The 15,503-nt window shown below is 39.8% G+C and overlaps 1 protein-coding gene across 3 annotated transcripts in view; it reads right to left on the minus strand.

The window, feature by feature from the left end:
• Positions 1-15,503, minus strand: part of LOC139941447 (small conductance calcium-activated potassium channel protein 2-like) — a 183,675-nt gene that overhangs the window by 10,703 nt on the left and 157,469 nt on the right. For all 3 annotated transcript variants that reach the window (XM_071937944.1, XM_071937943.1, XM_071937945.1), the window contains one exon: positions 7,964-8,033. In XM_071937944.1, coding sequence (XP_071794045.1) covers positions 7,964-8,033 — 70 coding nt within the window. The remainder of the gene's footprint in view (positions 1-7,963; positions 8,034-15,503) is intronic.

Raw genomic sequence — 15,503 nt, forward strand, 5'->3', positions numbered from 1 at the left:
CACCTAAGAGTGAGAAGAAAAAAAGTCCAACCCCAAAATCTTTTTTGAAATACAATTTATACAAGCAATGGAGAGCTGTTGATAGTATAAACCATTGTGAGAAACGGCTCCCTCTGAAGTAACGTAGTAAACACCTTTATAAAAAGGGTGAAAACAAAAAAGTATTATAATACGTTGCAAAATCCACGGGAACTTTTATCGGGGAAAAAATTTTTTTTGCATAACCTAAATGAACCCACCATTGACATCCATTATTTCATTTTAAAACAATTTCAGCTCATTTTAGAGACTAGTATTATTCTGTAGCCAGAAGTTGACGTAGGACTTCAACTAGTGATTCTGGAAATAAGCGATGCTTAGTCTTCTATATCAGCCTTAAATTATGTAGTTTGTATAGGTATCAACACCTTGTGTTGAGCGACGCAGTGCTAGAAAACAAATATAAAAATAACAAACGGTAATTTGACAATACGAAAAACAGCAGAAACTTGACTCCTCGTAACACACATGTCATGCACAAAGCATGCTTCCACTACTGAAGACACGGCGACATAATGTGTATGCAATATAGCCTGACTCATGCTGTTGATGACGTCATAGTGTAGACTGGTGCGCGGATGTGAACTGAAGCAAAAGCAATAGGCGTGTTCGTGACTCCTGACGCCATTTGAACGAACGACCTAAAGTTCTCAACGAAACTTTGTGCATTGATATCGCTTGTCATTGCAGAGAGATACTGCATACACATTAAGGCCTTGTTGTCCAAAATGCTGAGGGAGTGAAAGGGTTTACTGTACGTGAATACCTACATGTATGTACAACACCGGAGGTTTGGATGTGTACATGGCCATTTCTGCTCGGGAAGCGCGTACAAGTAATGGCTGCAGAGAGGGCAAGGGGCGTGATGAGACAAAAGTTGAGAAAGATCGTCTATCATAATGCACATTGGGTTACAGAGAAAGAGAAGCAGTGATGGAGGGGGGATACGGCGGACTAATTATTCATACCCAGAATGTGTTTTTCTTTTCATTTTTAATTCACACTGATACACACTTAGGCGTGGAAAAAAAAAAGATGTGAGTGTGTTTCCCAGAGCGTTTAAGAGTTTAAAAGTGTGTGGGTGCAAGACCACCTGGAGCCTCACGCCAGAGAGCAACATCGGGGTCAAAGGTCATCCTGTTATGACCGAGAAAAAAATGACGGTGATATGGGAGGTTGCTTCCAATTTGCTTTTGTTTTGTTTTATGAAGTTACTTGATTATTCCCTGGTTTTGTTTAATCGTTTTGTTTGATTCTTCACAGTGCTACTCATGCAAATGGGGGTGTATAATGTGTGTATGTGCTGACATGCAGTGATCACGATGGACAGGGTTTTTACCCAACTTTCTTGACCGATAATGAAACATGCAATTCGGATCCCACATAACGAGACAACGCATGAACGGCGATGGAATGAGCTTTGAGGTTTTTTTTTTCCAAATAAAAAATAATTATCTGTTCACGAGTGATGGGGGTAAGGTGCAAATTGACAGAACTTTCCAATCACCGAGGAAGAAAAGAGGGGGTATGCCAGAAAGGAAAAAAAGCTTGATTTTAAAGCATTTTGTCAGACTAACGATCTTCAATGACATTTTATGTGGACATTTTTTTAAAAACTTTTTGGCAGTGTTTGTTTGCTTCTCAGCATTTTTCAACCAAATGCCTGAACCGGTTGAATAGCTTTTTGTTTGTGTTAAATTACACTGTCCCGTTTAGCGTACAGGCAATGCATGCAGGGCGAAGAAAGGGCTGACTCGGGAATGAATTTTAAGTGGCAAAAATTTAAAGGATAGATTTTTGTTTTTGCAAGGAATTGGACCTGATGGTGCTCCCTCAACGTCCCAGAGCTCGAAGTGGCCATTTACAACATCCAACACCAAATAAAAACCGAAACCCAAACGCCAGATACACAAACAAAAAAACTATACACCTTTATGAATAATAGAAATAAAGGAAAACAAAAAATCCCCACACCGTCTCAGAATGAGTGAAATGGTTCCCATCACCATATACCACACATCTTTATGGCTATGACGTCACTGGTCCCCGTGTGTGACGTCAAAGCCACATACACGGATCCAATATCAATATAATTATGCAGGGGTGAAACCATCAATCTCTTTTCAAGTGTGAGGGATTTTCTGGTTGAAGTGCTACTGGGCATTATGATTGGTCGGTTGGTGACAGTCACATGTAAAGAAGCCAAACCATTATACTATACACCAAACTCAGTGATTCATAAACCGATTGTTAATTGCTTTTATTAAAGTAACAGTCGTAAGTAACCACAACTTGGATCATATGATACGTCAGAAGCCGTTCTGATTAATTGGGTAAATCTATCAAAATAACACACTTAGATTAAATATCACAAGTGGGACAAAAATAGCTGCCGCCATTTCCCTTCCATCCAACACGGTGCCATGATACAGGCATCTGTCAAACAGGACAAAATCAAGCGTGAAACTAGATCAGCAAAGAGTCGTCTGGACACACAAAAACACACACTCCTCAACGGTGCCTGAGTAATTACTGGCCAAGAAATTGGACACTGGTCTAAACAAATCCACCATCTTTTAATATCCCCAACAGCAAATAAATGTATCATGGGTGCTTTCAGGCTGCTCTCAGGCCGGCGTAGAGGCACACGCATCGGTGCCGTGTTCCACGGCCGCGAGTGTTTGTCTGAAGTGGAGAAACGCCGTGTTTTTTTTTACCCACGGCTTCCTTGTTGAAGACCTGATTATGCTATGACAACTCTAACTTTTGACAGATCTACAAAGACGAATAGATACGTGATACCAGTAAGCGTGCCAATTCTTTAAAAACTCATAAAAAGTACAGTTACACTTGCCAAACATGTCTATATAGATTTCGTAACTACTCTGAAACCCACACGTCTACGGTTTTAGTAGCAATGCCAGCATTGGTCACGCCATGCACCATGGACTAAAATAGACACAAGCTCGACACAATAATACCAAAGGCAATCCAAACAACCAATGAGATTCAAAAGCGACGAGAAAATGCGATGAAACGCGAGACATGACCAAAAAATACCCCGATTCTCCTTTATCACACAAATTGAGAATCCAGGCACAAATAACTTGTCGATTCCAGACAACTTTATCGACCTCTAAGCTAGGTCGATGGCGATGAGTTTAAGGAGTGAGTTCACATAGAGCTTGAGGACGTCTACCTGAGATCAAATAGCAACCGAATATGAGTACTATCTAAAACCTTAGCTTATTCTCTACTGTAAACCCTTTTCGTGGCCCAACCACCTTGTGTGTTCTTCTTGGCCAAATTTCATAGAGCTGCTTTAGGCACAATAAGTAGCTGAGCACAACAAAGATGTGCTTACCAGAATAAGGTTACCAGCCAAAATATACCATGTCTCATGTACAATTAGTGACTGGTTTCCTGCTCAATTCTGCTCAGCAGGATATTATTAAGCAACATTTCTTTGCTTAAGCAGTTCTATGAAACTGGACCTAGGTCAATGAAACCAAACTGAGGCTGTGAGGTAAACGCAGTCTGTCCACTTTCTGGCACAGTAAGAACAAGCATTACCGACTTATGGTGCAGACAGGCCACACGACAAAGACATTGGCTACTGGATTTTTGATAATTGTTCCAGCCGGAAACATATTATCTGGAAAACGAGCACTCTTATAAACTTGACACTAGGCCTGCAGGCTGAAACTAATACGTTCTTGCTGACTAATAACCTTGTAAATTGTCTCTAAATACACTGGGCAATATTGGAAATTACTCAAAATAATTGTTAGCAACAAGTTTACTTGGTATTAACAGGCAATGAAGAGCATTAGCATTTTGAGAAACGGCTCCCTCTGAAGTATTAACGTAGTGTTTGCTAAAAGAGATAATCTCTCACTAAAATAATAAGATACTTCACATAAAGCCTTTTTTATGCATCTGAATGCACAAAAAGTAGTGCAACATGGGCGTCTTTTCTTTCATATTTCTCCTGCTAATTCAATGACAAATTGAGTCATAATTTTCACAGGTTTGTTATTCTATGCATTTGTTGCGATACACCAAGTGAGAACACTGGCCTTTGACAACACCAAACGTGTACAGTGTCTTTAAAGCGTGCCTTACAAAAACGGGACTTTAAAAGAAAAACATCTTCCAGACGGGCAGAGGTTATGCACCCGACATTAAGATGTACAAGGAGTGCGTGTTTGGACTACCCGAGTATATCTCAAGTGGGAGGAGACACCGAGAGAGATGCGATGAATCGTCCGGGTGCGGGGGTTCGGTTTCCCTGGTCTGCTAGCTAGAGTATTCTCGTCTCATCCAACGGTCATCTACGGGTTCCGAATATACTCATACGATCGGAGTAAGTGTGGATTATCTCCGCTATGTGAGTGGTACTTAAACTCTTCATATCTGGTCATGTTATTCTATGGCAGTGTCTGGGGGTAGAAAATGCATGTGTTTTCACACCCTTTCTTTTTATTCGTCAATCTGCAAAGGCCAACGCCATCTGACCCTACTCGCATCCAGTAATGCGGGTTGACTAATCATCTTCAATTTCTTTGTATATTTGTAGGTTACTACATCTTTGTAGGTTATCTTTGTTTTCTGCCTTTTGTAACCTTTTTTCTCTTTTTTTTCTGGTGCTTTTTAAACTTTTGCGAGCAATGTATTTTCTCATTTTTTATAGAGAGTAATGCAGTTTCTTATGTCTTAGGTCTTAAAATATTAAAATCGGATTTATTTGAATAGAGTCGGGAATAGGGAGTGAGAATTAGGTCATTTGGTTTGTATAAGGGAAGGCATACCTTCGGTTTTCTATCTAACCGTTCATTTGATTATCAATCCTATACAGTAAAGTACATTTGCAATTTAAAGGTGGTCGCGTTTTGAGATATCGCCACAAATCCCAGAGTGGTTACGACGTCCACGCAGGAAGAAACAATCTGCGAAACGTATCTGACTGAAACGTTTCTCAGATTAATTTATTGGGGATAACACCTGAATAATACTTTTCATCACAATACTCCGAAGTAAAATGATTCTCAAAATGCTTGGCTATCGGCAGCTGTTGTTTTTCTAATCATGTAAATTATTGTTGCAATTTCAAGAGTGCTTTGAAAACGAATACCTTTCCTTTAAACGTGTAAAAGTTGTCAGTACGGATGACATTGTCATAAAACCCCTCTTGACGAATTAAGTTTTGAAGATTTTAAACGAGCTGCTGTTTGCTGTATCTATACACGTCAACAAAACCAATTCGGTTGGCGACATTATATTTCTGCTGACATTTCGGCAGTAATTTGAACATTCCAAATAGTTTCAATTCAACAACTAAAAAGTGCGTTTGAATGGATAACCCATCATAAGCCAAGACTAGACCTAGACAACCTTTAAAGACACTGGGCACCTTTGGTAGTTGTCAAATACAACTCTTCTCACGTGGTGTATCTTAACATATGCACAAAATAACAAACCAGTGAAAATTTGAACTCAATTGGTCGTCGAATTTGCGAGATAATAATGAAAGAAAAAACACCCTTGTCACACGAAATTGTGTGCTTTCAGATGCTTGAAATTCGGGACCTCAAAATCTAATTCTGAGGTCTCAAATTCAAATTCGTTGAAAATAGCTTCTTTCTCGAAAACAACGTCACTTCATCAGAGAGAGCCATTTCTCACAATGTTTTATACTTTCACCAGCTCTCCCCCATTACTTGTTACCAAGTAAGGTTTTATGCAAATAAATATTTTGAGTAGTTACCAATAGTGTCCACTGCCTTTAAATCCATGTATGAAACGAACCAACCAGAGACAAAGGACATACATGAGACTTCATCGTCAACAATAATCCAAAACGACACAAAATGTCAATGTGGCGGCAGCGACAAACCAAGGAATTCTGTCCGAACTCTTCAAACCAAACGATTCAACCTTGGCATCAGGCAGCCTTCGTTAATGTCAGCCTCATTGCCAAGGAACCTACAAACCGTGGAAAACAAACACCCACGCAACAAGTTGGGTTCTCTCAAGCAATTGGTACCCGCCCCCCCCCCCTCTCCCCAACTCGCATGTCCGAGAACATGTAAAGTATTCTGTTTAGACCCTGGATGAATCGATTGGTGACCCGACGGCTATTTTGCTTAGAAAATACACCATGTTCTTCGCATAATTAATTTGTTCAGTCATTTTAAAACACAATCGTGTACTGTACCCACCAGAATGAGTCAGTTGAGTGGGAATAGCACTCCATCTGTCAACCAGTCGCTTAAATCATACAAATTTGGAGAAAAAAAAAATCTTTTTGGGTTGATTTCTCCAGATCAACACAACCTGTTATGACGAGTTTATCTACAATAATCTCTTGACTAGTATTGGATCACAGAGTAAGACATCAAACAGTCGTTTGCTTCCCATACTGGGTGGGTGAAATGGGCTTGAAGGAACACGTTGCCTTAGAACGGTCGGGTTGGTCTTTGAACAGCGTTTGTAACCGTTTGTTACAAAATGCATATGGTTAGAAAGATGTTTTTAAAGCAAAATACAATGATCCACACAAATGCGCCTCGAAATTGCTTGGTTTCCTCTTATTTTGCGAACTAACACGGTCGGCCATTTGTGGGAGTGACTCCCATACATGGCCGACCGTGTTAGTCGGCGAGGTAAGTCGGTGTGTATCATTATATTCTACTTTTAAAATATCTTGCTAATCATATGCATTTTATAACAAACGGTTACAAAACGCTTTTCAAAGACCAACTCATCCAATCCAAGGCATCGTGTTCCTTTAAACATCCAGGGGGGCTAGTCAGATAATGGGTTTGCATTTTGTGCGCTCACGAGGCCAAGCCCAGCTGTTGAATGCTGCGGGGGGCCCACGCACTGGGTGTTTGCACATTTCTTTCAAGTTCATCCCATATCAATAATAATGTTTTACGGTTTTTTGATCTGGCCTTTCTGTATGCGGGGGAGAATTTCAAAGAAAGTATGTGCATTACTAGTCAGAATAAAATTTACGCACTGGTTGCAATATTTTCTTAGTATAGAATTTCCACTCTCAACAACTTTCCTGAATGTTCTAAGGATTTCTTTTTTGAATAAATTGAGAGGAAACAAAATTCCCCATTGAAAAGCACAACGACAGTGCCAATTTTGGTTGTCAAAACAAAAATATCGCCCTAGTTGATACAGAATGCCCTGTCCAGTCCAAAATCATTTTAATCGCCAGTGCTTTTCGGCAATTTATGTCCCGGCCAATTATCGTTCACTCTTCACTGATGTGTTAAGGAACGTCGGCGGCGTATTTTCTTAACTTATGGAGGAAGAGCGACCCTGACCTACTCCAAGGTAACGATTAATGGAACAACATGAAAAGCCAACCAATACAAATACATTCGAGGTCTCCTGTGAGGTACATACAGACTAAACAGAACTCCTCAAGCGAAGCACAGTAAAGGGTAACAGCGCCCTCTGTTGACAATTCCATCTCTCTACGAATCCGGCCTCATGCCGTTCGGTTGACGAAGAACATGATATGCTTCTGGCAAAACCCCCGGGGAAAATTACCCGGACCCTTGATGCAAACTGGCCTGGATGGATACCGAAATCTACCGCATCCACGGTGTCGTATTTCATATACAACTTGTGGGATTTTGGTCGACACTTCATAGTAATGTCAATGAGGTAGAAATACAATTACAAACATTCAATTCCAACTGCTTCCACCACACTGTTTATGATGGCTTTCCCAAATGTTCCTATCCAGCATGCATTTGCATAATGTCCTCGTAGTTCATAGTCTTATTATCATGTTCAGATGAATAGTTATTATATGCAAATTACACATGTTCAGTCAAAGATAGAGACACAAGGAGCACCAATGCATTACAAGCAACATGAAAAGAATTGTACACACTCTCACCTTAGCCATATCGACGACCGTGCTGGCCTCGTCCGCTAACTTTCTTTGATCTAATTTTGTTTTTCTCAGCCTGCGAAAATGAGGGGGGAAATGAAAAAGGAAACAAAACAAGTTTAATCAATTGTGACATATGAAAGATATTTCTCCTACAGTTAGGCCAAATGTATGGAGGAACGCAGAGATTGAGCAACCCATTTATATTTCGTTGGCTCTTGGTTTATCAAGTGTAAAAACAGTCTTCGTGTGTGTTTATGTAGAAGACGAAATAAGAAGGAACAAAATCACACCCACACACACAACCGTATGTGTCCTGTTAGTGGGGGTCCTATTATTTATGTTCTTTTACTCCATCTTCTAAGGAATTCTCTGATGGGATCCATGTTAAACAAATAATTCCCTTGCGGGTTACATTGTCCCATTATGGATTCTGTGAAAAATACCCTACATAGATACCCCTATAAGCTCAGAAAAAATAGTAAAACACAATAATTCCCATGTGGGGTATATTGCTCAATTGTGGATTCTGTGGAAAATACCCTACAAGGGGATTCACATAAGTTCTAAAAACAGTACAAGAACATAATGCATTGTACCTTTCCATACTGCAGTCACTCAATGTGATTGTTAAGGGATATGTCAGACGAGGTGTCTTAAAACGTGTGTTTCAGACACAATGGTGTGATCAATCATTGTGACACGTACTTTCTATATTAGCAAAGTAGTCTGTCTTTCTCAAATAACAGAGTTTGAATATCTTTTGCTGCGAGAGTGCACTGGGCACCATAAGTGAATATATATTGCAGATGCAACGAGGGAATGGAGGATTTGAAACGCCGTCACGTATACTCCAACCTCTGGGCACATTTCAGAAAACCACTCATGAATTAACAGCATTATACTCAATGTCTTTACTAGAATACGAACTCCCACATTCTCAAAAATGCACCCTTGTGGAGAGTTTTTTTCCTTCTTTCCTTTGTCCTTTAGACTTTGTAAACAAATTTCCTCGTGGAGCACCCCAGTCTTCAATATTCCCCTATAGATGGGTTCCTTTTGTTTCCCTATTTTGGTTTGTCATTGGTCCCCATAAGGTACAAACAAATTAGGGCACAAGATCCTAACGCGTTAAGACCCAGCGGCAGCACAACAACAACAACAATGCGGTAATTAATGGTTATTGAAGAAAACCCAGCGGCATTGTCTTGGGTACAAACACTTTCAGGAATTGCCTGATTCACCCGAAAACAGACCACTTTATTTGTGGAAATTAACCAGGCATATGAATCAAACAACTTATCACGGGACCGAACGAAGAGAGAGATGACAGCACCAAAGCGACATAATTTCCCTGAAGATCACATGTCATTGTGAAGACACAGTTTCTGGTTTTATTATTAGAATCAATCAGCGTCAAGACGTTGTGATTGATTCGACGTCCCGCGTGGAAGATGAGAAAAAAGGGACTGTTTCTTTTTCGAGAGGAAACATGGACCATCCAGTCACTGAACTCAGATTGGTTAGTGGTTTGCTTTACACCACGTGTCATTGAGCCTTCGTTAACATTCAAAGACAAATGTATTACAGTTTTTTTGTCTTCTTCTGGACACTGATTTATTATAAAGACACTGGACACCTTTGGTAATTGTCTAAGACCAGTCTTCCCACTTGGTGTATCTCAACATGCATACAATAACAAACCTGTGAGAATTTGAGCTCATTGGTCATTGAAGTTGCGAGATAATAATGAAAGAAAAAACCGCACTTGTTGCACAAGATGCCTGCTTTCAGATCCTCAGTTTCGAGACCTCGAAATCAAATTCTGAGGTCTTGAAATCAAATTCAAATATATCTAAGTGAGAAATTATCTCTTTCTCAAAAACTACGTTACTTCAGAAGGAGCTGTTTCGCACAATACTATCAACAGCTCTCCATTACTTGTTGCCAAGTATGGTTTATGCTGACAGTTATTTTGAGTAATTACCAAGAGTATCCAGTGCTTGGAGCTATGAATAATAAGAATACACAACAATAAAGAATACGAGCAGAGTATACTTCGAGACCATTCGAGACCATTACTCGGCTCTTTTGTGAGCCAATACTTCCTAGAGTGAGATTTGATACAGGGTTGCACCTATTCGTTAACTATTATTTATAGCTTATTCTTACAAATTAACTTTGTATAAAACGGAAGTAGGACAAAAATGAGGCCTTGATTTGAATTCACGAAGGAGAATCTACAATAACAGGAAGTCGACACACGTTCCAAGAAGCCTAAGGAATATTACAGAATTGGTTTTGTTAACAAAACAGTTGCTGACAGTGTGGATACTTTATGTAACCCACCACGTTTATGAACACACAAACCTGTAGAAGTTTGATATCAATCGGCCATCATGGTCACGAGAAAATAGTGAACAACCGATTACACTCTTTGCATGACATCGATAAACAACAAAGAATGGTAAACCTGCGGGTACAACCATGTATTAATTAATCTCCTTTGAGTGAGTGATTGCTCTAAAAAGAGCCTGGTTGGTCTCGTCGTTTCGAACAGTACCAAATCTACCATAGAAACGCACAGACATACAATTGATTAAAAAAGATATCAAAACACAAAGAAATAATTTACAAACATATTAATTTTGGTTTTACCCATACACACCAATGCGTATTAGCATGGGTAAAATCAAAATTAATATTCTTTATCCCTGAAGCAAATTTCCATCTATTAAATTAAATATATATTTATAAAGAGAAAAAAAGCAGAAGAAGAGAAAGAGACAAAAAACAGGGAAATTTAATTCAAATTTTGCTGTGAAGCCTTTGCTCTGTTATTCGTATGAATTATGCCTCGAAGGACACACAGTCTAAACTGGTTGTTTTCATCAATGTAGGTTTGTGCACTGATTACAATTGTGACGGTGCTATCATCAGGAACGCGCGCAATTATTATATCACACGCATCCTTTCATCAGTTGCCATGGCGACGAAGGTTTTCTAATGTTTCCTTCTCATTTATTTTTGGATGATGTGGTTTTTCATTGGGGTTGGTTATTACACGATAGGTACAATTATTTTCAGAGTATTCTATTCGCACACACTCCTATGATAAGATCACAAATCAACATACTATTAGAACCGGTCCTATTACACATATAAATGGTGTTGCTCTAGTATTCGGTTTTTATTGTGTAAAGCAAGTATCTACATTGCTTTTGAAACAACCTTCCCAAATACTGTGGATTTCAACCTTCGTTTTTTACCTTCCCAGCGAGGGACATGTTGCAACGTCACTCTGGTACGTTGTTAGCCTATGCTAACCATCTCTTTCGATGAGTTGGGAGGGTTTGTACTGCTTATTTTGACGACCCTTTGTGGGATGTCCAGGTATGTTGTCTGGGTTAATTTAAGAGTATTTCTTTGCTTAATTAATTAGTTCAGTTAAATAATTTGGTTTCATCAACCATAACAATTTATTGACTGATTAAGTAAACACAAAGGATGTGGGCAGAGTATTGTCCTTCCCCCTCCTGACCAAACCACTGACCCGTGTAAAACGACACACCTCTATGATGTGTGGTATGGTCCAGCTTAGGATACCATGACATTATGAGCTGACCAGTGCGTTTGATGTGGTTAAGACAATGGACATATTAAGACAATGGCAGCATGTGCTGATATCGGCCCTCATTGCGGACGGAGATATTAAGAAAAAGATTATTTTAAATACATATATATATTTTTGATTCACCCAAATTAGACACTACTAAGGGGTGATGGATCGCATTATAATTCAAACAGCTTGTGGTTTTATTTTTATTTTTTTTATGCACAGCGACATATATCATTATTTCAATACCAGTTTTGCGGAAGCTACCCATGTACATATATAATGCTTTTTCGTTTCCCCCTGGTTTGTGTTCTGTTCTCATAAAAACCAAAGCACTTCTTCAGGCCTTTGGCAAACCAAAGTTCAACCTGTTATAAAATGATAATTAATATGTCACTAAATGATCAATGCGAGTTGCCCCACAATCTGACATACCGATACTCAATGGCAATTTATTCACATCCAACGTTAAACACCAAAACAACACCTTCATAATGGCTGTATAAAAATGCAGTATTAACAGCTTCTTAGAAAACTAGAAAGCTGAGTGCGCGAGTCAATCGATAGAATTAATGTCCCCTTCAGTAAAAGTAACCGAGCCTCAGCTGCCCAGAGAAGAGAACATGTAGCTGACTGTGCATAACATCCAAAGGGCATCGTTGGCTTCTGACCTCTCCTTGAAGGCACTGGTTCCATGGTACGTGAACCAAGAAACGGTGCCGAGCGTGTCCCGACACAACCGTCTACCATCCCCCCCAAAGGGACTAAACCGCGCTGTCCCAGCAAGCCGGAAAAACCCGTCGCCGGGAACTTTTTCTGCATTCCGTGGCCCCTCTCAAAAAGGCATAATGTGACACGAGCACGAAAAATTAGTTCGGCCTGGAGGCCAGTTATTAATGTCATCCATTATTTGCACCTGATGTTCGTAATAATTTTTCGCGCGGCAACAGAAGGAGAGAAGGGGTGAGAGGAAGAAGAAAAAAAATACAACAAAATCCTGGGGCTGTTTATGGATGGACGATGCTTCAAGTTAGGGGATATCGAAGTACGAGCGTAAAATGTCACTACATAAGCGATATAAACTAATCAATAACAGGACATCAACAAAATGACAGTTGTAAATGCTTCGAATAAATTAATAATTAAGTTTTAGTCCAATTTGGTGGACACTTTACTAGAGTTACATATGCGGTACAAACTGGGGTGTTAAAATTGACACAATTGGTGTTTGCAAATATAAAGACCATAACATTTAATTGAACACTACAGGGTGTTAAAGTAATAGCAATGTAAATATGTGGCCATTGTCTTTTGTGTCGTTCAAAAAGTACCCAATCCCTTAAATACGCGATAAGTTATCCAAGATGGCGTCAAGAGTGACGAGAGCCCATGCCCTCTTGTTGTTTGATAATGCACGGACATGCGCAGTGTATCGATCCCGTCTTGTTTGTTTTCAAATCACGTCCACTCACTCATTTAGTGTTCAGCAATGCTGAGTATTCGAGTATTCTCGTGATCCATAACTCGTAGCTGTATGCCGGGCACGAACGGCATGAACCCATTTTGCAGAAGTGAAAACTTTGTTCTTCAAAGAATATTATAATGATGAATCTACAAGTGGAGACAATTAGACTGGCTTCCTTTATTACATGGTCGCCATGTCTCTGTGACGGAAGTGGTGTAAACACGCGTTCATCATGCACAAAATAGTTAACGGCCTGACGTTTCGAACCTAGCAGAGTCTTTCTCGAAGGCTAACAAAAAAAAAGAGAAAGGAAACAAATCGTTTATCATGTTAGGTATTTTAGGGCCAATGTATATAGCAACGCATGTGTCACACTCACAACCATGATATATACTTTAAAAATGTATTACTATTATTTCTTCACCTCATCGCATTACAAATCGAATACTACTACTAGTACTTATAAGCTGGCATTTACAGAGCACCTTTTCCAGAGGTTCAAAGGCGCTAGGTGTCCAGTACAGATAAAAGCCAATTATGGCCCAAACATACAAAATCACTGTCGACAAAACAAGTGGGTCTACAGCAATTTCTTAAATGAAAGTGAGTTTGCTTTTCGGCAGCTATCAGGAAGTGAATTCCATAGGGCCAGTCCCGCACTGGAGAAGGCTCGGTCTCCTGCCTTAGTGTTCGCCTGATGTCTGAATCAAGCAAAGTTGTTCCAGAGCCAAGGTAAATAACATCTCTTATTATTGGTGTATTTTGTTAAATGTTTTGTTAAATTGTTGAATACCGGGAATGCACGGGGTTGCCATAAGGCTCGTGAGTCATAAGATGATAGGAGATTGATGGCTGTGCATTTAACTGTGAAGATGAATTTCTTTTAACTGGCAGTCATTAAAATTGTGCGATCGTGCACGCACTTCAGCGTGTCAACTACAGTTTTCTTTTACACCCCCGTGGCGTTTAAACACGGGCTCCATCGTAACGAAGCGGTACATGCCGCAAGAACCCGGCACAGGAGATAAGAGTAGTCAGAAGGAGAAGATGAATAATGAGTGGCCATCAAATATGGCGGACACAACAACCATGTCATCTAGTGTTCCTATCATCAAAACGCAGCTCAGTAGAGACACGCGATACGTGTAGGCTCCAGGGCATGACAATATGCATGGCAGGCGCATAAAGGTGATGCTGGTCCCTCGACGGCTGGCGTTGAAGGACCAGAGAAAGCTACAGGTCATCTAAGAGACAAGAACTACATGAATACTGTTGTTCCTGTTTTTTTCCTTTTCCTTTACTTCTTCTTTGCATGGATCTTGAAAGGTCAAGGAACGGGCACCCTTCCGATTTGCACTTATCGATTGGCCCTTGGAGTGACGTCACAACAACCACTTAATGCGTTTCAACAGCCTTCAAATATTGGTTTGAAGTTGTTCTTGATGTAGGTCCTCAGTTTTGAGAGGAGATATGGAATAAGACGATTGAGAATAACATGTATATTGGCAAGAGCAGAAGACAAGACGAAGTGAATTTGTTCAGAAGATTTGCTTAAGGCAGAACTACATATCTCCCCGGGCCCTTCTCGTCGTTTCAGTTTACATTTTGATCAATGTATGTGCGGCTGTGTAAACGATGGAGGACACCAAACATGTAGTTGACACTGATGTCTCCTTAACCCAAATAGTGGAGACATTAATGACACTTTAAAGGCAATGTCTTTATCACCACATTCTTTTTTAAAGGAACACTATACACCCAATGTCGCAAATCTTGCTAGAAAATAAATCACATGACATCCAATTTGAAATGAGTACCATTTAAAGCGTGATGGGCACTAAACATTGGTCACAGATTTGCACACAACCCACATGGTATAAAGTGTAAATTTTTTTGATAAAGCACTGGTTTAAAACTCAATGTTAAAAACAGTCACTATTATTTACTGTTTGTCCATTTTTTTCGTGACTCCTATAACCGAATTTTTATGCTAAAAACTTTCCTCCGAGCTCGTGCAAACAAAATGCAAAACTGTTTTCAATATCAACCAGTGAGCTTTCCACACGAACAGTTTCACAACCTCGTATACAAAACGACCAACAAAAAGACAAGCATTGGCAACGTGCGTGTAAAGGCAGTCGAACCCGCAGGTTGTAATTAACCGTCCGATCCCATACCCAACGTACTACCCTAAGCCATGGTTATTTTGTTTTCATCCATTGGCATTTTCTATGAAAGAGTAGTATCGATTGGCATTGGATGATCCTTGGCACACAGTCAGGAAGATCTGTCGCTGCGAGCATCTTCAGGCAGCCCACCATGGATTGACCACTACTTTGTCGAGTGACAATAATGCATTACGCATTACGGGTTATGGCACAATTTGATATCCTTTTTTAATTTCCTCGTCAATTTGGACTTGACATGTTTTAAGGATGAACCTTTTTGGGGTAAATTTATACGCC

Source organism: Asterias amurensis, chromosome 9, assembly GCF_032118995.1.
Source record: "Asterias amurensis chromosome 9, ASM3211899v1".
In the NCBI taxonomy this organism is placed as follows: Eukaryota; Metazoa; Echinodermata; class Asteroidea; order Forcipulatida; family Asteriidae; genus Asterias; species Asterias amurensis.